General features: G+C 39.4%; 1 protein-coding gene across 2 annotated transcripts in view; it reads left to right on the forward strand.

Annotated features, from left to right (window-relative positions):
* The first annotated feature begins 4,111 nt into the window (after positions 1-4,111).
* Positions 4,112-20,369, forward strand: part of ero1a (endoplasmic reticulum oxidoreductase 1 alpha) — a 37,958-nt gene continuing 21,700 nt past the window's right edge. The window contains exons 1-6 of one of the 2 annotated variants that reach the window (XM_059957928.1): positions 4,112-4,553; positions 12,760-12,876; positions 12,973-13,056; positions 13,292-13,330; positions 17,497-17,582; positions 20,016-20,089. In XM_059957928.1, the coding sequence (XP_059813911.1) occupies positions 4,461-4,553; positions 12,760-12,876; positions 12,973-13,056; positions 13,292-13,330; positions 17,497-17,582; positions 20,016-20,089 (493 nt within the window). In that variant the 5' untranslated portion in view covers positions 4,112-4,460. The remainder of the gene's footprint in view (positions 4,554-12,759; positions 12,877-12,972; positions 13,057-13,291; positions 13,331-17,496; positions 17,583-20,015; positions 20,090-20,369) is intronic. The other variant, XM_059957931.1, reaches the window with a different exon arrangement.

Consider the following 20,369-nt stretch of genomic DNA (forward strand, 5'->3'; position numbering starts at 1 on the left):
AGGAAGGAAAAAGAGGTTTAGTTTAGTGTGGTGTGAAAATAGTCATTCAAGGTTGCCATACATTGGTGTTCCACGGAGATTGCCCTTGAGGCAACCATTATTCATTTACAAGTACTTGGGAGCTGGAAGTAGAATTTCAAAATTTGCAAATGATGCCCAATTGAGGGCCACAGTTCGCAAAGAAGAAGGACTGAGATAAAGTACAAGGAGATCAATACATTTTAAATACCTTGGATATCAATACTAAATACAGGGCTCACGGAATAATCCTTAGAAAGCACTGTTTTGCTCTACTGGCATGAACTCCACTTTATGTGCTCGTAAAGAACATGGACACAGAGGCTGAGCTATATTGGCAGCAGTTATATTCAGAAACAATCTCACATCAAAACAGCAGTGCTGGGGACTTCTCTTCCAGCTCATTAATTCTTTGTTTAGTTTAATATTTATATTATTTGTTTTAAACAGGGTTTGTTAGCTAATTTTTAACAATTGCTTTTTTACATTTCTAATCTACTTACTTTAATAGTTTTTAATAACACAGTCAGTAAAAAAACTATGAAAAGCATCATATTTAGGAATGGGACTATGCCAACTGCTGAAGTCTTCATTCAGGGTTATTTTGAGATTGGGATTAGGTGACATCATCACTAGAGACCTCACTGCTATTGAAATTGACTCTTAAAGATCAGTATGATGAGGACCAGCAAGGCATTCCTTCTTCATCTGTGCCTGGCATGTATGAGTGTTGGGACTATGGTGAGAGTAACTTTGATAATGATCATCCTAGAAGGTTCTGACTTGAAAGAATACAGTATAACTAAGTGTGAAAACTATTTTAGATCAAAATTATACTTTGGAACAATGAAATCGAGACAATTTTCCATTTCAAGCAAATAATGACAAATAGAGTAGAATTATAGAAACATAGAAAACCTACAGCAAAATGCCAGCCCTTTGGCCCATGATGCTGTGCCAAACATGTACTTACTTTAGAAATTACCTAGGGTTACCCACAGCCCACTATTTTTCTAAGCTCCATGTACCTGTCCAGGAGTCTCTTAAAAGACCCTATTGTATCTGTCTTCACCACAGTGCCGGCAGCCCATTCCATGCACTCACCACACTCTGCACAAAAAACTTAACCCTGACATCTCCTCTGTACCTATTTCCAAGCACCTTAAAACTGTACCCTCTCATGTCAGGTACTTCAGCCCTGGGAAAAAGCCTCTGACTATCCACACGATCAATGCCTCTCATTATCTAATAAACCTCTATCAGTATCTGTAAACTTTCCACTAATCTAAGGAATTATCTATGCAGACTTCCTCCAGGCCTACTCTGTTGATCAACTCTACAGGACCACCCTACTTCCTATTTTGATTTATTCAGTCATTGCTAGGATATCTCTATGGCTGTGACCTGTAACGATTGGGCTCCTGTAGCAGCTTCACTGTACCACCAGCACGCAACTGGCTGAGGCCTGCAGCTACCAGTCTCTTGTACTAGTTTCACTCGCCTCAGCGCTCCATTGGCTCTGTGACTGTGGACTCACTTTCAGGGATACTGAGGTTCATGTTCTGGGTGCTATTTTTTTAAACTTTTTTATTGTTTGCATCATTTCTTCTTTTTTTCCACTCTTTGGATATTTGGGGGGGGGGGCGGTGTGTGTGTGTGTGCGTGCGTGCGTGCGTGCGTGCGTGCATGTGTGTACTATTGTGTTTCTGATTTGTGACTGCCTGCAAGAAGACAAACCCCAAGGTTCTATATAGTATATATACTTTGATAATAAATATACCTTGATCTTTGAACAAAGACTTCTCCTCCACATGTATCCTGATTTCTCCCAGGGTCTTGCTTCTACTTACTCCCCTGTCATCTCTTCTTTATTCATGTGCTGTCTTTTGCCAGCATTACCTGTACACATGGGGATACGTTTTAGAAACAGGATGATGATATTGAGATGTACTTTTTCACCATACATCATTTGTTCACCTCATCCGTGTCATTGTGTAGTTACCCACTACTGGGCACTTCATACTTTTCCACAAACAAACTTTGGGAAGAATAAAGCAATCGTTTTCAAAGGAAATTGCAGATGTTGGAAATCTAAAACAAAAGCACACAACAATGGAAACACTCAGCAAGCCAGGCAACAACTGTGGAAAGTGAAACAGAATTACAGGTCAAAGTCCGGGAATGAGAGGAATCAGGTTAGTTTTAAATTGCAGGGAGAGTGTGGAAGGATGGATAAGTGAAAAGGAACATCACTGATAGTCTAACTTGGTTGAAGGGGCATAGGACATTATTCATTTACTGCCGTCCTTGGAGGATGGTTTCCCACACAGTGAAAGCAGGTGGATTTCAGTTTATTGATATGCTGCCTCTTCTTTTCTCGTGGAATGCTTGTGTGAGACAGGCTCTGAAATTGAAAGTGTAAGGCTAGGATTGCTATGGGATATAATTAATTTATTTTCACTTTCCACAGATGATGTTGCACTGTGAAGAGCTTATAATAAAAAAAATTGAAATCCCGTTACAAACTCCAAACTATTACATAGCTCAGTGAAATTTTTGCCAAGGGTCAACAACCTGTTTGTTGAGCTTCTAACTGTATATGTGAGATGCCCTAATCTCTTTAACACTTTACGTCATATCGCTCTCTCAGCCCCACTATGACTGAATCTCAAATGTGCCTCACTGATGCACTATTCCAAAACCCTCTTGGCCAGACTCCAAGAAAGAGTCATTACAGAAAATCCCATTTATTCATTATCCTGATGAGTTCAGCTCTCTATTAGGCCTTGGTCAGAGTAACCCTTAGATTTATTTTAAATTCTTACCATTGTTTCTAAATCCCACATGGCCTTCTTCATCTCTGACTCTGCAAATTTGACATGACTTTGGAGATCCCTGTAATTCTTGAAATCTGGACCTTTGCAAATCCTTAATTTTCATTGTGATTTTGGCTGTTTAGGCTTGACTGCTTTCTCTATAAGACTTTTCTCATTACATCATTCTTTTCCTATATATCTTGTCCCTTTTCTCTCCTAATATCTCTGTATGTCAGAAGCAAAGGTTTCATTGGTAGTTTTCCTGTGGAGTACCTTTGGATGTTTATTAAAGACTATAAACTCAAGCTGTTGAAGATGTTATATATGTGTGCAAACCAGTTTTCTTGTCACCCTGTCACCTGCATCAACATCAAACTGACAAAAGTTCTTTCTACTGCACCAAATAAGCATTCTCATAAGCATTCTGATATCCCTTCCATGCAAGATTGCTGAATTTTATAGGGTAAACCAATTGAAGCCGCAAGCTGCTGTGTCAGGAAACGTAGAGGCGGTTTGACCCAAAAGCAGAGGAGATTCAGCCTTGAATGACGACGTTAATGATAGGCCACAAAATACCAAGGCACAAGGGACCACAGGAGAGAACAGAAACCAAATACAACAGGCAACTAGAGAGTGTAAAATAGGAGTGACTGGTTGAGGGCCGCTGGTTCGATGCCTGAACAAGGACTGTGGGCGAGAACTGGGGTTAAATAGGCTGCAGCTGTTGAGTCTGGATGGATGGTTGGCAGGTGAACCCTACCAGTTGGCCGGAGACTGGGAGGTGTTGGCAGTAGCACCCCTTACATACTGCCATTCTATTTTCACCAACTAAGTTTGATCCCAGTCAAACACTTTCACCCCTTTTTCCTTAGAATATTTTGAAAAAGCAGCAGCAATAGTTAAATGATAGCCTTAAATGTATATCATAGATGTATTAGTTATTGTTTTTATCTATTAACTCCAGTAAGCTAACATACGGGGAATCAGCCTCGTCTGAGTGAAGAGCTGAAACGAACCTATTTCATTCTCTCTCTCTGGGAGTAGGGTTAAGGTAACAGGCTCGGTTGCAGGTATGTCAACACGTTGTTATAGCCGTTTTTATGTACCAAGGAAACCGTGAAATAACACTTGATTTAAGTTTTCTAAGTGTCTAAGTTTTACCGCATGACATACCAGACTGAATACATGTAAATCAAATATTTAAAAATTTATTTCGTCACTTCGAGCGCAATTCCCGAAACCGGAGATCGGCACGCACGTAATACACGTCTTCAAAATGTTTAAAGGAAGTTCCCTTTCTGTATCTCCCGCGTCCATTTACACAACTGGGGACTTAGAACATTCGGCAGGTTAAACAATTACACGCAATTCAGCCTGCTGTAAAATAAAATGAGACGCCGCTGGAGTTTCTGTGACATGTTTGACCCGAGATTAGTGCTACGTGTGAGCCTGATGTTACACACTAGGAAGTAGAGTGAAATTTACAAGGCGGGGCCTCGGCTTTAAAAGGAAACCTTCAGTGAGTCAAGTTTCTGCGCTTGCGGTGGATGTTAGCTCCTTGTCATCCGTTACATTTTGCAGAATTTGGATCGGAGCAGTTACCGTCTCGGTCAAGAATAATTGACGATGTTGAGTCCAGTCTTTCTGATGTTGTTCTGTATGTTTGTGCACCAGGGTACACAGGATATAGTTTCAAAGGAGCAGACATATTCCTATCAGGTACAGTAACGAGCTCATTTTCGTATAACGAGTTTCATTGGGTGTTGTTTGGTACTTGGAGAGGAGTTTCTTGTACTGATAAGTCAGTGTCGATGGATTTTAGTTTGCTAATATGTGACCACTTTTCGGCTGTAATATTAGTGTGGTTTGGGTCTGTGTGCGGCAGGCTCCGAAACCGATTTTGTCGTATCCGCTTTCCGAGGTGTGACCAGTGCTTTAAGCACGTAGTCTGTCCGACGTGACCGAGCAAATCTCAGTCGGGATTAAATGAGTCAGGTGTAGTGCGTGTATTTACAACTCGGGCTAGATGGGGTGGATCTGCGGCTGAAAATTTGCAAATTGTCAGGTTGCTTCATTCCTTCGCTCAGCATGACACACTTTGAAATCGTCGCCAAAACAGTCTCGAAAAGCCTGTACCCCCTCCGGAAGGGTTTCCGTGATCTAACTTATTAGGAATTCTTTGGATAAGGAGATTTTTCGTTTCAACTGGTAAATAGATAGCACACACTTTCTCACTCTCTCACACACTCACACTCTCTTTCACACACACTCTCTCTCTCTCACACTCACACACTCCCTCACTCACACACACTCACACTCTCTCTCATACACACTTTCTCACTCACTCTCTCTCTCACACACTCTCACTCTCTCTCTCACACACTCTCACTCTCTCACACACACACTTTCTCACTCTCTCACACTCTTACACACACTCACACTCTTACACACACATTCACACACTCACTCACTCTCACACACTCACTCTCTCACACACTCACACTCTTACACACACTCACATTCACACACTCACTCACTCTCACACACTCACTCTCTCACACACACTCACACTCTTACACACACTCACATTCACACACTCACTCACTCTCACACACTCACTCTCTCACACATACACTCACACTGTCTCTCACACACACACTCACACTCTCTCACACACACACACACGTGGTCTCTCTCTCTCTCTCTCACACACACACACACAGAAACACACACACACACACACACACACACAGACACACACACACACACACACACAGAAACACACACACACACACACACACACACACACACACACACACACACACACACACACACACACACACACACACACACACACACACACACACATCCACCCACCCCCGGCCAACACTCATTCTTATCCATTGAGAGCGGCAGATCGAATTTGATGCATTTATTGTGATTTGAGGGCCCACATGCGAGGGAGGATCTCTGTCTTTACAGCTACTGGCGCCAGAATTTCAAAGTGGCCCCGCAGTAGATTTTCAGTCATTGGAAACAGATGCATTTGTCGCGTCTCCGAGAAAGTCCTACGTTTAGTCGGAAAACTACAGATTTAGTAATTCATGCTGTTGAATCCGTCGCCAGCCAATCTGTAAAGTTTAATAACATAGCTTTTGAAAAGCCAAATGTAATGATAATTTACCAGGCCGGGACGGCTATTTGGAAATGCAAAAGAAGAAACTGCAGAGGTTCTGCTCATCACCTGCACTCTGATTCGAGTACAGGAATGTAGGGTAACTGAGAGAGATTAACGTTTAAAACGCGAATCATTGCAAGCTGGTTAGATTAACTTAAGCGCTAGTTTTATCGAAATCATTTCTGAAGGATGCTATAAAGGTGCATTATGAAATGCACTGAAAGGCCAGACGTAGTTTGCAAGGCCCTTAAATAATCCGGCGCATCCTCTCAAAACTAACCAACACGCTCCTAGACCTTGGCCTTAATACTTCCTTGTACAATTGGATCTCAGATTTCCTCAGTTGCAGAAGGCGGTCAGTTCGGATTGTCAACACCGCCACTTCCACGATCTCCATCGACACTGGTGCACCACAAGGCTGTGTGCTTTGCCCCCTGCTCTACTTGCTTTACGTTTATGACTATGTGGCTAAGCACAGCTCCAGCGTTATATTTAAGTTTGTTAACAACAGCACTGTCATAGGCCGAATCAAAGGTGGTGATGAATCTGCATATAGGAGGGAAATTGAATATCTGGATGAGCGGTGCCACAACAACGACCTCTCACTCAATGTCAGCAAAAACAAGGAACTGATTATTGACTCCAGGAGGAGGGAACCAGAGTCTGCAAGCCAGCCCTCATCGAAGGATCAGAGGTGGAAGGGGTCAGCAGCTTTAATTTCCTAGGGGTTATTATTTCGGAGGACCAGTCCTGGGTATTTACGAAGAAAGAATGCCAGAGCCTCTACTTCCTTGGGAGTTTGTGTAGATTTGGCATCATCTAAAACTTTGACAAACTTCTATAGATGTGTATTGGAGAGTGTATCAACTGGCCGCATCACAGCCTGGTATGGAAACACCAGTGCCTTTGAACAGAAAATACTACAAAAAGTGCTGGCAATAAATGCGCAAAAATGCAAAGGAATGCACAAAGCAGGGCAGACTAATGAGATGCAGAGAATTAGGGATGGTTAGAAAGGCAAACTGATGTTTTCTTTTATTAACTAGGGCATAAAAAAGGAGAGCATAAAGGTTAATCTAGAATTATCTACAGCAGAAAATAGATCACAGCTTGAATGCTGCATTCAGTTCTGGGCACTGATTTGCAAGATTGCTCTGCAGAGGTTGCAGACGGGATTCTCAAAGGTTAGCAGGAACATCATTGCTATAATTAGAAAGATTAGTTGGGTTAAAGTTGTTTTCTTAGTACCTGAAAAGACTGAGAGGAGATTTAATTGAGGTGTACAAAATAATAAGCCACCCCAATAGAGTAAATAGGAAGGATGTATTTCTCTTGGTATTTGATTGAAGAATTAGAAAAGAGATGAGGGAGAAGATTTTCACCCAGGGAGCAGCAGCACTTGGCTGAAAGGGCGGCAAAGACAGAAAACCTCAAACATTTAAAATGTACACTATTTGGGTGTATGATTGAGGAACTTTGCCTTGCAAGATTATGAATCTGGTGTTCCAGGGTAAGATTTGGTATGGTACCATATTCCTAATCAGAACAGACACATTGAGCTGAATAAATTTTCCGTGATTCTGTTTTTTGATAAATTGTAGCCCAAACAACTAAAGCTAATTTCAATGTTTATTGCGAGATCAGCAAACCCGAATTAAACTTGGAATTGAATTTGGAACCTTCACTCCAACTCTTTTAATTGGCTATCCCCTTGGCCTTCATGTTCATACTCTACCAAGAACTTCAAAATATTTAACAGTATAAATTAAAATGGAAATTATAAAGGCTGGAAATTAAGATAGTAAATCATTAAATCATGTAGTATGAAATTACAACGTGGTAAATATCAAAGAGAAGTCTTAGCTTGAGAGGTGTTACATTTAGATTGGGCAATTTCTTGGTGATATGTCTAATGTTCAAAAGTTTGAGCATGATTCTTATAGTTCAAATTATTCCTTTTGAGTTTGAGCTTTAACATGGAGAGCATATAGATTATTAAGGCAATAAAGTATGTTAGAGAATTCATCAGAAAGTCAAAAACACTCCTATTTTCTTATGTTTAATAAATCAATTAGAATTTAAGTTTCTTTATGGAACATTCTACCATGCAAATTTGAAAACTATAGTTATCTTGATCAAACACAACCCATGTTTTTAGACAGTGCTCTGTTGCACATGAAGTTCATTGGGTGGAGGTATTCTCTTAGTTTTTTATCTAACAAAATGCTAGTGATAGGATCGCACTGCTGCAGCTTCCTTCCCATTTTCACTGTCTGATAGAGTCCAGGTGGGCGGGGGCAAAAATATTCTACCAGTATTTTAGCAAGCTAAAATTTAATCGCAGCAAAAAACTTCAACAAAATACCAAATTAATTTTTACCTTGATTTTAAAGCAAAAAAAAATTAAAACATCTGATTAAAAATAGCATCCTAAAAGTAGCCTGGGAGCCTGGATGATCATTTTCAACCTTCATTAAATCAAAGTATAAAAATATCATCGAAGTCTTGTGTTTTTGTTTCAGAACAGAAGCATTGTTTCATCTATAACTTTATCATCCTTGTTCAGCTCAACTGTGGTGTATATACAGAGGTGCTAGAAAGTTTGTGAACCCTGTAGAATTTTCTTTATTAAATAAATAGCACAAAAATATTATCCCAGGACATTGTCCCAGAAGTGTTGTAGAAAATCCAGGAGATTTTTTTCCAAACTTGAGACATGCAGCAATGATCTTTTGGTGAGCAGTGGATTCCTTCGTGGTGTCTTTCCATGAACACCATTCTTGTTCAGTGATTTTCTTCTAGTGGGCACATGAACAGAGACTTTAGCAAGTTCTAGAGATTCTTTTTCATCTCCTTCAACATTGCACATTGTGCTCCTGGTGGGAGCTTTGCAGGTCGCCCCTCCTAGGGAGCGCAGCAACAGTACTGACTTTCCTCCATTTGTAGACATTTTTTCTTTCTGTGGACTGATGAACACTCAGGTCTTTAGACACGGAAGGTCTTTACGTAGCCTTTTGCAGCTTCGTGCATCTCTACAATTCTTCTAATGGTCCCCTGAAAGGTATTTGGTGCACATAAACATATGTTTCTTGAGGGGAGCATGCTCTGTCAGAAACCTGATTTTGTGTGTCTTTTTTATAGGGCAGGGCATCTCTACAAGCCACAACTCCCATCTCATCTCATTGGTTGGAACATCCTACTCCAAATAGCTTTGGTAGAAAGCATTTCCCCAGAGGTTCACATACTTTTTCCAACAAATACATGAAAAACTGGATCATTTTTCTCAATAAATGAATCAACAAGTGTAGTCTTTTTTCTGTTATTTATTTAACTCTGTTCTCTTCATCTAGTTTTAGGACTTATGGATATCTGATCACATTTGATGTCATATTTATGCAGAAATAGAGAAAATTCTACAGGGTTCAGAAACTTTCTAGCACCACTGTATGATAGATCAAACATCTTCATCTGCTGTAGACCATAGTCACCAAAGTGTTTTTCCCCCTAAGATAATATAAGTGATTAGCTAAAAGATTACAGCCAACAAACTTCTGCTTGTAATTTATCTCAAATTGCTTTCCTTTGGCAATATACTTCCAAGCAGCTGTGATGTGAAATGTTCTGTTTGACATACTTCAAAACTGATTTTAGACTGAAAGGTAATTTATAGTAATAAATTCAAATGTGTTATTATATATGTGTGTTTTATTCATCTGGATTAAAGCACTCAAATGTCAATATTGATGCTATCTTCTGGACCAGTGAGTGATAAACCAGCATCTTCAACAAACATGTACAAATATATTGACAGGAAGAATATCTCTTTCACTTTTTCCCAGGCCATCCATTTCTACTGTGTTTAGATTTTAAGAGAAATTCAATTCAAGTGGAGGTGGGGGTAATAACCATTAAGATTATAGGAGGAGTTCACCTTTTATTAAATGAAATACAGGTACTTGGTATTTTTTCCAGTCTCTTACCTTGCACCGTTTAGAAATATTGCATGTGCTCTTTCTAACAGCAAGTCTATTAAAAAAAAATCCACCTGTGAGTAATACCTTTAAGCCTGTTGCTGATGGGGAAAAAAATATACTTAGATTCTGCAGTATTCTGTTGACACTGCACTAATCTTTATTATTCACATTATTGACATCCGGATATACTGTATATAGATAATCTGAAGGGGTATCAAGCCAGCTACCTGTATATTTGCTGCAAGTTTAGCTTACTACAATGTCCTAAAGCAATTCATAGGAGCAATAGCAAGCACGTATGATACCTATCCATATAGAGAGACTGGAGAAGATGCCCAACAGCACGTCTAAGAAGGAAGGATTAAAGGGTAATCTTGAGGTAGTGGAGAAATACAGAGAGGTTCAGAAAGGGAATTACAGTGCTTTTCTGGATGAAAGCATTACCTCTAATCATAGAGGGTAGTTATGAGACTAACATTAGAGGGCCAAAGTTATTTCAGAAGGGAAGAACAAGGCCATATCAGAATTTTAAAATGGGAGACTAGAATTTTACCTGCTTGTCTAGGAATTGTGTTTGTCAGAAGTGCTAATGCAGTAATAGCAAGATTTTGCCCTGACTTTGGATGTAGACGTAAGAGTTGTGGATAACTTTAGTTGTACTTTGGATAGCCAGGTGAGCGTTGGAAAAGTTAATCCTTAAGGTTAAAAGACACATGAATGTTTCAGCAGCAGAGAAGTTGAGGCAAGGCAAGAATCTTGTATGTTTCAAAGATAGAAGTAGACTATCTTAAGAGACAATGCAGCTAGCTGTTCAGTGCTAAGATAATTTTGCAGTCAAATATGATGACAAATTTACAAATGCTCTGATTAATTTTCAGTAAGTGCATGAAGTAGGAAGAAGTCTTCAACTTGCATCGATAAGAGGTTTTGTAGTAATTTGGAAACATGACCTCATCTTATCTCATCTACTCTGCTTCCACCTCGCTGTTCCACCAAACTATGGTTTATTCAGTATCCTATCTTGACTTTCTTGTTTTCTGACATTATTTGCCTACCTTCTCCTTTCTGTTATCATTATTGTTCTAAAACAGTTCTTTTACACCCTGTCCCATTCTTTACCCCTTTACATCCCACAGAAGGAATGTTTGGGGTTTGTAAGAGAATGTGGTTAGATGCTGATACTTAAGAAAATCAGAAGTAGCCGCTTTCTCGTAGTAATAAGGCTCTCTTAGATGTGTGACTGTGAATATGGATTACAACATACCTGTATAGTGTAGGAGAAGAATAATTATGAGAATCTGTTGTTGCTTGTTACAGGCTTAGAACTGGAGCACAGGAAGATATGTTTGCATAGTGGGAGTCAGGCCTCTGTGGTAACTGAATCCCTACCAATATAAACCCTGAGTTCCACTGTGAACCTATCTGAGTGGGGGAAAGCTGGCCAAGATTCACATGAATCTATGTTCTTTGAGTAGTTTATAGGACATACAATACCAATTCTTAATTTCACCTCTTAATTCGCTGTGCAGATAAACGTAGCACTTTTTAACCCTTAAACCTGAATCACCATTCACCTTAGCATTCACTCAGGAGTATATTTCTGTACATATAATGATCAAGTCTGTCTGCAGTTCATTGCAGTTTGCTAAAGTCAACTTATAACTGCATCATTTTTAAAATTTAAAAGCTTGTGACAATTGTGACACCCACACACACTGTACCACCCTAATCTTCCATGTTGCTCTACATCTGTAAAGTGGATACTTTGTGAACTTTCTCGGTGAATTATTTATTAATTACTTCAATGTACTGCTCCATTCTGTTTATTGTTTCATCATTAACACACATAAATGTTTAAATGGGGAAAACTGGGTACATATGTTCTGGATGAATGAGATTTACCTTTCCAAAAGTTATGAGAACAGATCCAGATTCAATGGAACTTAAATCATATTGATTTGTCAATCTTATTAGCAAAGGTTTGATGGACAAATGAACATTTAAATACAAATAAAAACATGTCATTGTGTGGCCTGAAGACATTAGCTCCTTCCTTGGTCATATATTCATAACCTTGACAAATTGTGTCAATGTTTCAAACATTTCATCTTGCATTTGTGATGGGAAGCTTGATCACTGTTTTCAGAAAAAAGTTATGAAATATGTTTAACAGGACAGTTGCCTTGTCCTTTTAATGTCGGTTTACTCTGCTTTAAATAGTTTCCCACTGCAAACATACCTGCTGATTTGTAATAGCTTCTTATGGATCAATCCAATTATTTCCATTCCTGACTCTTTCACTGTAGCCCTGTAGATTTTTGCTCTTTTGCAAAAAAGCAGCATCATTGCCACCATCTTTTCATGGTAGCAAAACCCAAAGTTAAGCTAATTTCAGTGTGAAGAAGTGTCACCATTAGTCTCTATTACCAAACATCTTAACACTGTGCTGTGATTCTCATTATGTCATTGAAATATTCTTTTTCCCTTCCGTACTAAAAACAACCTCATATAATTTTATACCTCAGTTACAGGTCAATCATGCTATAGTTCTTCCTACCAAGTATTGAGACTGTTGCTTCAATAGCTTGGATAAACCCCTTAGTTATGGTGAAAGTAAGATCATTTTGCTTACAGCTGCAGCAGGCATTGGGCCACTGAATGTTTTTTGACTGGGAAAGCAAAGTGAAAAGGGCATCTATTCACTGGGCATTTGGTGCACTTCAGAAAATTTGCAAATTGCAAGGCTATACTCATTTGTACATTTTAAATATAGGTAACTGGATACCTTGAAGATTGCACTTGCGATGCTGAAACTATTCAAGAGTTTAACAACAAGCTGTTTTCTAAGCTACAAGAGCTCCTGAAAAGTGACTATTTTAGGTATTACAAGGTAAACTCCTTTGCACCTTCTGCCATGCTTATATGTAAGCCCTTTAATTATTTAATGTGATAAGGGTATACTTAACTGTTTCTTTAACTTTTCCAGGTCAATTTAAAGAAGCCTTGCCCCTTCTGGTCAGATAATAGCCACTGTGGTCTGAGGGACTGTGCCGTTAAACCTTGCGAGCCAGTAAGATACCAATTTCATAAAAATTAATTATGTACCAAGGAAAGAGAGAAAAATAATTTTAGGAAAAAGAAAAGACTAGGTTAACTGCTTGGGATGCCACTTAATTAGTTCGAAAATTTATGGAAAATCTATAACCCTTCGTAAAAAAAACTTACATTTATTTCTTATGGCTCATTCATTTGGCATATTTTCCATTATAATATGTTTTACATAAAGCACAATTATTTTTCTGCAGGATGATCTACCAGCAGGAATTAGATCTGAAAGCTTTAAGGTATGATACTTGCAGTAATTTCAATATTATTTCATTCTGCATTGTACTACTTAAAGGTTAAAATATCTTTTACATTCAAACATTATTTTAACCCTGAGATGATGTTTTAGAACTAGGTTTTATTTTTATATATTAATTTTTGAAGCATTATTTATTACCCACCCCTAGTTATCCTTGAGAAGGAGTTAGGGAGTTGTCTTCCTGAACTGTTGCCGTTGACTTATGGACAAAGTAAAATAAAATGTATTTAATCTTGTGCAAGATTATAATGATTGGATTTTCAGAATATCCAATGATCATCAATGCTAAGAATAAGGCAACAGGGTAGTAATGTTATTTAGAGATCTATAAAACTCTTGTTATTTGCCAGGTTCTTTATCATTGGCTTTGATCTGCACCATTTGGTCTAGTATACATGCTAATAAGCTTACACAATAAATTCCTGTATTCAGCTACTGTTTAGATACAAGTCAACAGATAATATTCTTGTTGACGCTGGTGGAGTATGGTTTTGAGTTAATCATTTCAATGTACAAAGTATATTTATTATAAAAGTATGTATACTACATACAACCTTGAAATTTGTCCCTTTACAGGTAGCCTCAAAACAAAGAAGCCCAATAGAATCAATTTAATAAAAAGACAATCAAATAGCCAATGTGCAGAAAAATATCATGCACACAATAAAATATGCGAATAACATTCAGAACTGAAGTTCCGAAAGTGAGTTGATAGCCATGAAGCCTGACATCACTGCAGCTGATCCAGGGGCCCATTAGTTGAAGGCCACAGCCTCAGTTCAGCGCAGGGATGAGTAAACCTTGTGGAACAGCAAGCTGAACACCGGCCCATTCCTTGCCTCCAGCCTTGACACCCTGACCTTTTCAATCTAGCCCAGCACTTAAATTGGCCAAACCTCAAGTCGCTCCTTGCTCCCCGATCTGGGCCCTGCCGATTCAATGCACTCTCAGGCCTGGGTCCCTCAGCCTCAGTTTGGCCTGACCCTGAGCTTTCCAATCTGGCATGGCACTTAGATGGGCCATTCCTGGGCCTCGCTACCTCGATTCAGCCTGTATCTGCCGCCTTGTAATACAAAAAAATAAATGAAGTAAGCACCAGTGACCTAGTTGCAGCTGGCACAAGTACGCATACAAGCTGAATTTCTCCCACCTGCAATTGCTTCTCTGTTATTTCTTCTATTTATCCACTTATTCTACATGTATTTCATCTGTCTCACCTATGGCTCCAAGTAGCTGTTTGCATGCAACAGTGACCACACCCTGGTACACTGCTTCGACAAGCAGGCTAAACCAGTTGAGGGTAGCCGGCAAGCCTCATAACCCTGAGAGCTAGGGACATGCCTGTCTGAGCAGGAGAAGTTGGCTCCAGCAGATTGGGCAGACGAGATCAACAGAGAGATACAATGGCCAGGAAGGTGGTTCTACAAAACTTTGTGGCAAGGCCCAGAAGATGACTATTTGTAGCACTGGACCCTGACTTCTGAGGTCAATGGAGAGAAACTGCCCCAGTGTAACAGCTTTTCCACTTTAAAAACTCTCCCATACAGGTGTCCTGTCATTGTTGGATATGATGCTCAACCAACATGTAAAAGACCACGCTAAATCCCATTTCTTCTGTATTCAGCAACTCCACCACTACCACATTTCTCCTATACCTTTCTGTGTTCTCATCAACTTTTCCCACTTAGGAACCAAGTTTCCATTATCTCGTATTCCCATACATCCTTTACCTTTTCCTGTGGATTACCAGATCACTAATAAAATCACTTAAATTCCTGTCCCATCTGAAATCTGAAAATAAGACGATTATTTTTTTAAAAAATGTAGCTAAGTATAATTAAACTTAATGATTTACTGTTCGTAGGCCATATAGATATGAAAGGGGATGACAATATACAAATACTCTGACAATTATCAATAAATTCCAGTGTTAGAACATAATTAATTGAAAAGTCAACGTTCTACAAGGTTGTGTATCTTATACATCTTGTAAGGTAATCATTAAATAAAAACATGGGAAAGGCTCAGTAGACCTAGCAGCACCTACAGAGTGAGTAACCAAGTTAATGTTTGAGAACAATAGCCTCTTATCAAAACCTGAGGAGGGTGGAAAGCAAACATGTGTTAAGTTGCAGAAAAAGGTAGAGGAGTGGAAGGATAAGGGTCAATTTTAAGAGCTGATGGTGCAGGCTGTGGGAAGGGGGCGGTGGTGAAGGCTGATTTGTCTGAGGACGAGTGAGAGAGAAAAAAAAAGAAGTTCCAAATGCTGGAATTGTGAAATAGCTCTGCGGTTGATGGAAATCTAAAATAAGGACAGATCAACAGTGCAGGGCAGGAAGTATAATGCTCTTTGATTAGGGTTAACACTTTACACAGATTTAAATTCTCTATTGTTCTTCCCTACTTTTATTTTTCCTCTATGATTCATTAATATTTTGTCCTTATTTTGCACTTTTGAATCTTCTTTGCTAAACCTTATAAATTCTAGTTGTGCTCTTCATCATCCCAACCTTTTCTTTAGTCCTGCTTTCAGCAGTGTTTCTCTCATCAAGCTGAGTATCAGCTTGCTCTATTGTATGATTCAATCGGTTGTTTGCAGCATGCACCGACAAACTCTAAATGTTTGTGCTCCAGGTTCTCAATAACCCTCTAACACCAGAAGTTACAAATCCTTCCCCACCTCTCCAAGTCCACTCTGCTAATGCTTAGAGTTCCTTCTCCACTATCCCTGCAGACGGGTCAGGCAGCCACTTCCTCAAATATCCAAAGTGTTCCTGCACATTGCTCTGATTTCATTGTTCCATACATACCTGTGCTTCAGTGGCATAGAATCATCTGCCTAATAGCAAACAACTACTCCATCAACGGTGCTTGTAGACCATGATACATGCCAATGTTTTTGCTTTCTCCAGAAGTTCAGATCCAAAGGTTCAAATCATGACATTATTTCACAATAAATAAACTCTTCTGTACAATTCTGTGAATAGAATTATTGGAACTTGTGAAAGCTCTTGCATTTATAAAGAAAATGTTTCCTGTCCATTGCAGTTTGACTTACTAAATAATGCTTTTAACTACCTGTGGAAAGTATATTTGAACCTCACCCTCAGTGTAAACAAGGCAAACATTCTAGGGTTATGATTATTGTATTCAATGACCTTAAGGACTACTGTAATTTTAATATCAAACTGCCTAAAACTCTTATTTCTCACTGTAATCACTGCACATTTAATGAAACATCCCAGTTAAATTAAAAAGAAAAATGTGAAAAAATAAGAGGAGCAAAATTAAACATCCCAGTGCTAAAATGTTCACTGTGATAGATAAGCCATGAAAATACTTCCTTACGAAAGAGATTAGGTTCTGCTCATTTTTATTACTTTATTAAAATGTGTGCATATTAAGGACCCTCACCACCCTGGACATGACCACTTTTTGTTGGTACCATCAAAGAGGAGGTACAGGAGCCTGAAGACACACATTCAACAATTCAGGAATAGCTTCCTCCCCTCGTGTCAGATTTCTGAATGGTCTATGACCACGATCTCATTATTCCCTTTATTTTGCACTAGTTATTTATTTTGTAATCTGCAGTAACTTAATATCTTTGCACCTTACTACAGCCCCAAAACAACACACTTCACACCATATAAGATGGCGCTCATAAACCTGATTCTGATTCAGCACATTATCGTGGCAAGAGGATGTTTTCTGAAAATTTATTTCACCTGCTATTCTTCATCTCCTTTTTCTAATGAACCTGGACTGGAAGCAGATCTAGAATACAGTGCTCAACACATTCTCTATTCCCCTGTACCTTAGGGATCTCAGATTTACAGAAATTCCTTTACCTTGTGAGAAAAATAACTCCCAGATTGTAGCAGGTTAAAATAAAGAGAAAAATGTGGAAAAACAAGAGAAGCAGTAACCTGGAATGGACTCTTTATTTGTAAATATTGTGACATATTATTCCCCTATCTGCCTAGTTATGAGTAAATTAAGGGAAACGTACATTTTTCTTGACCGTGCTTCCAATCAGAACAATAAGAAAATAAATATTGTAATTATGAAAGTTCTGAAAATATTCGATATTACTTTATGATACTATGATGCATAAATTGACTGTGCAATTCTGTGACCTTTCAGTATACCAAGAAGGTAAATACTGTCTCTCAACATGTTGCTGAATGTGAAGAGGCCGAGAAGCTTGGTGCCGTTAACAACTCTTTGAGGTACTTTGAATGGCACGGAGAACCTGTTGTCTTAAAACGAAACTCTAATTTTATTGTTGTTCATAAAGAAATGTATGCATTCTAGTCTAGGAGAAGCTGTCTGTGAAATCACACAGACTGATTTTAACCCATTCCACTGGGAGAAGGTTGCACAGAATTCCACAGACACACCATTCTCTGGCTAAAGAAATTCCTCCTCATCTCCGTTCTAAAAGGACGCCCCTCTATTCTGAGGCTGAGACGTCCAGTTCCTAGACTCTCCCACCATAGCAAACATCCTCTCCTCATCCACTCTATCAAGGCTTTTCACTGTTTGATAGGTTTTGTAGTTGATTTCTGTCTGGTAGATAATCTGTGATCCTTAAAATCCTGAAAATCACAGACCTGTGATGTCATTTACTTAGATTTTCAGAACACATTTGATAAGGTGCTTCACATGAGGCTACTTAACAAGATAAAATCCTATGGCATTACAGGAAAGATACTGGCATGGATAGAGGAATGGCTGACAGGCAGGAATAAAGGGGGCCTTTTCTGGTTGGCTGCCAGTGACTAGTGGTGTTCCTCAGGGGTCAGTATTGGAACTGCTACTTTTCACATTGTTTGTCAATGATTTAGATAGTGGAATTGGTGGCTTTCTGGCAAAGTTTGTGGATGATACAAAGATAGGTGGAGGGGTAGGTAGTGCTGAGGAAGCAATACAATTGCAGCAGGATTTAGACAAATTGGAAGAACGGGCAAAAAGTGACAGATGGAATACAGTGTTAGGAAATGTATGATAATGCATTTTGGTAAAAGGAACAATAGTGCAGACTATTATCTAAATCGGGAGAAATTTCAAACATCAGAGGTGCAAAGGTAATTAGGAGTCCTTGTGTAAGTCTCCTACAAGGTTGCAATGTTGGCATTTATTTCAAGTGGAATAGGAGGAGAACAAGGAGATAATGCTGAGGTTTTATAAGACACTAGCCAGGCTGCACTTGGAGTACTGTCAACAATTTTGGGCCCCTTATCTCAGAAAGGATGTATTGTCAGAGAGAATCCAGAGGAAGTTCACAAGAATTATTCCCGGACAGAAAGGGTTAACATATGTGGAACATTTGGCAGCTTTGGGCCAGTACTCACTGGAATTTAAACGAATGCGTGGGGATCTTATTAAAACCAATCAAAAGTTGAATGGACTAGATAAGGTGGATGTGGAAAGGATGTTTCCTGCAGTGGGGGTATCCAGAACTAGAGGACACAGCCTCAAAATTGAGGGGCAACCTTTTAGAACAGAAGTAAGGAGGAATTAGTTTAGCCAAAGAGTGGTGAATCTGAGGAATGCTCTGTGGAGGACTGTGGTGGAGGCCAAGTCATTGGGTATATTTAAAGTGGAGAGATTCCTGATTGGCTGGATCATCAAGTGATAGGGTGAGAGGGCAGGTGTATGGGGTTGATTGGTATCTGGGGTCTGCCATGATGAAATGGTGGAGTGGACTCATTGGGCTGAATGGCCTAATTCTGCTCCTATATCTTATAGTCTTACCTGGTCAGGTAACCCCAGTGACTGACTTGGAAATGACTTAGCAAGCCACCAGTAACACAATCCTCTCAGACTAGGAGAATGTATGTTTATTAATGTACCTTCTGTAACCTTGCCACCCATGGATTACAGAGGTTTGACCCATTGTTTTCAGGAGGTCAGAGGGACAAGTGCCAGAAGGAAGGAGAATCCTTCTGTTAGGTATAGAACATTAGCTGTGATCATATCTCATCAATTTTAACCCAACGCCTCAGCAGACCAGCCTACTGGCAAAGGACCATGTTAATTTTATTACTATTATGTTCTCCAGCCCCTGTGAGGAAACCTGGTGCCTCTTTTGCTCAGGCTCCTCTCTTCCTACTCTACCAGAATATCCTCCTCTCCTCTTTCCTGAGCACTTCTCTGAGTGTCATGGAAACGAAGAGGAAAATGGAGAACGCTGACCAAGAACAGTACTGGTGTCATCCTCTTCCTAGAAGGGGTTCTGATTTTGTTGACTGGTACTGCTAATAATCCATTGGAACACATTAACGGCAAGCTGTCATGTCTTTGCAATTGCGTGGTACTACAATGTCAATCAGCTTCCAGGAACTGTTCTAAAATGGAAGTAAATCCGAACCTTGAGTGAAATGCAACTTTGTTCCTCTGGGTTCTTGGCAACAATCCCTTTTTACTGAAATCCCTCTTTTGCCTGCTGACTAGCACTCCTGCCAGAACACTGAAAGGGTCAGTGCAGGCAAGGCCTGTAACTTGAAATGTTTTGGGTCTTATGCCAGATAATTTGCCAATCACCTCAATCCACGTTCAAATAACCTTAGAGAATTTGGGACTATAATTTTCATTATTTGACTCATCTCCTAATCCACACCGTATCTGATCAACAACTTTTAAAATATTTTAACTTTCAGTGAAGAAACAAAACAAGCAGTGATTGACTGGACCAGACACGATGACTCCACAGACAACTTCTGTGAAATTGATGGTGAGTTTAATTTGTTGTTTAATTTTGACATTAATTTTTAGAATAAGCAGTTGTATTGATTCTGTGTTTACGCAGGAGCTTATTGCAGCTATATTTAGGCAATGGCACCACCAGCTGGTGTTTGCAATTCATTTAAGATGCATACCCGAGTTTCCTTTGTACTTGTCTAGAGCAGCTGGAAGAACATTTCACCATGTATATGATGTACACAGACTTGATTCTTTGAGCCATTTATCATGTTACGTACCCTGTAACTGGGTGTCTAACCCCCAGAGAAAGA

This window comes from Hypanus sabinus, chromosome 2 (assembly GCF_030144855.1).
Source record: "Hypanus sabinus isolate sHypSab1 chromosome 2, sHypSab1.hap1, whole genome shotgun sequence".
In the NCBI taxonomy this organism is placed as follows: Eukaryota; Metazoa; Chordata; class Chondrichthyes; order Myliobatiformes; family Dasyatidae; genus Hypanus; species Hypanus sabinus.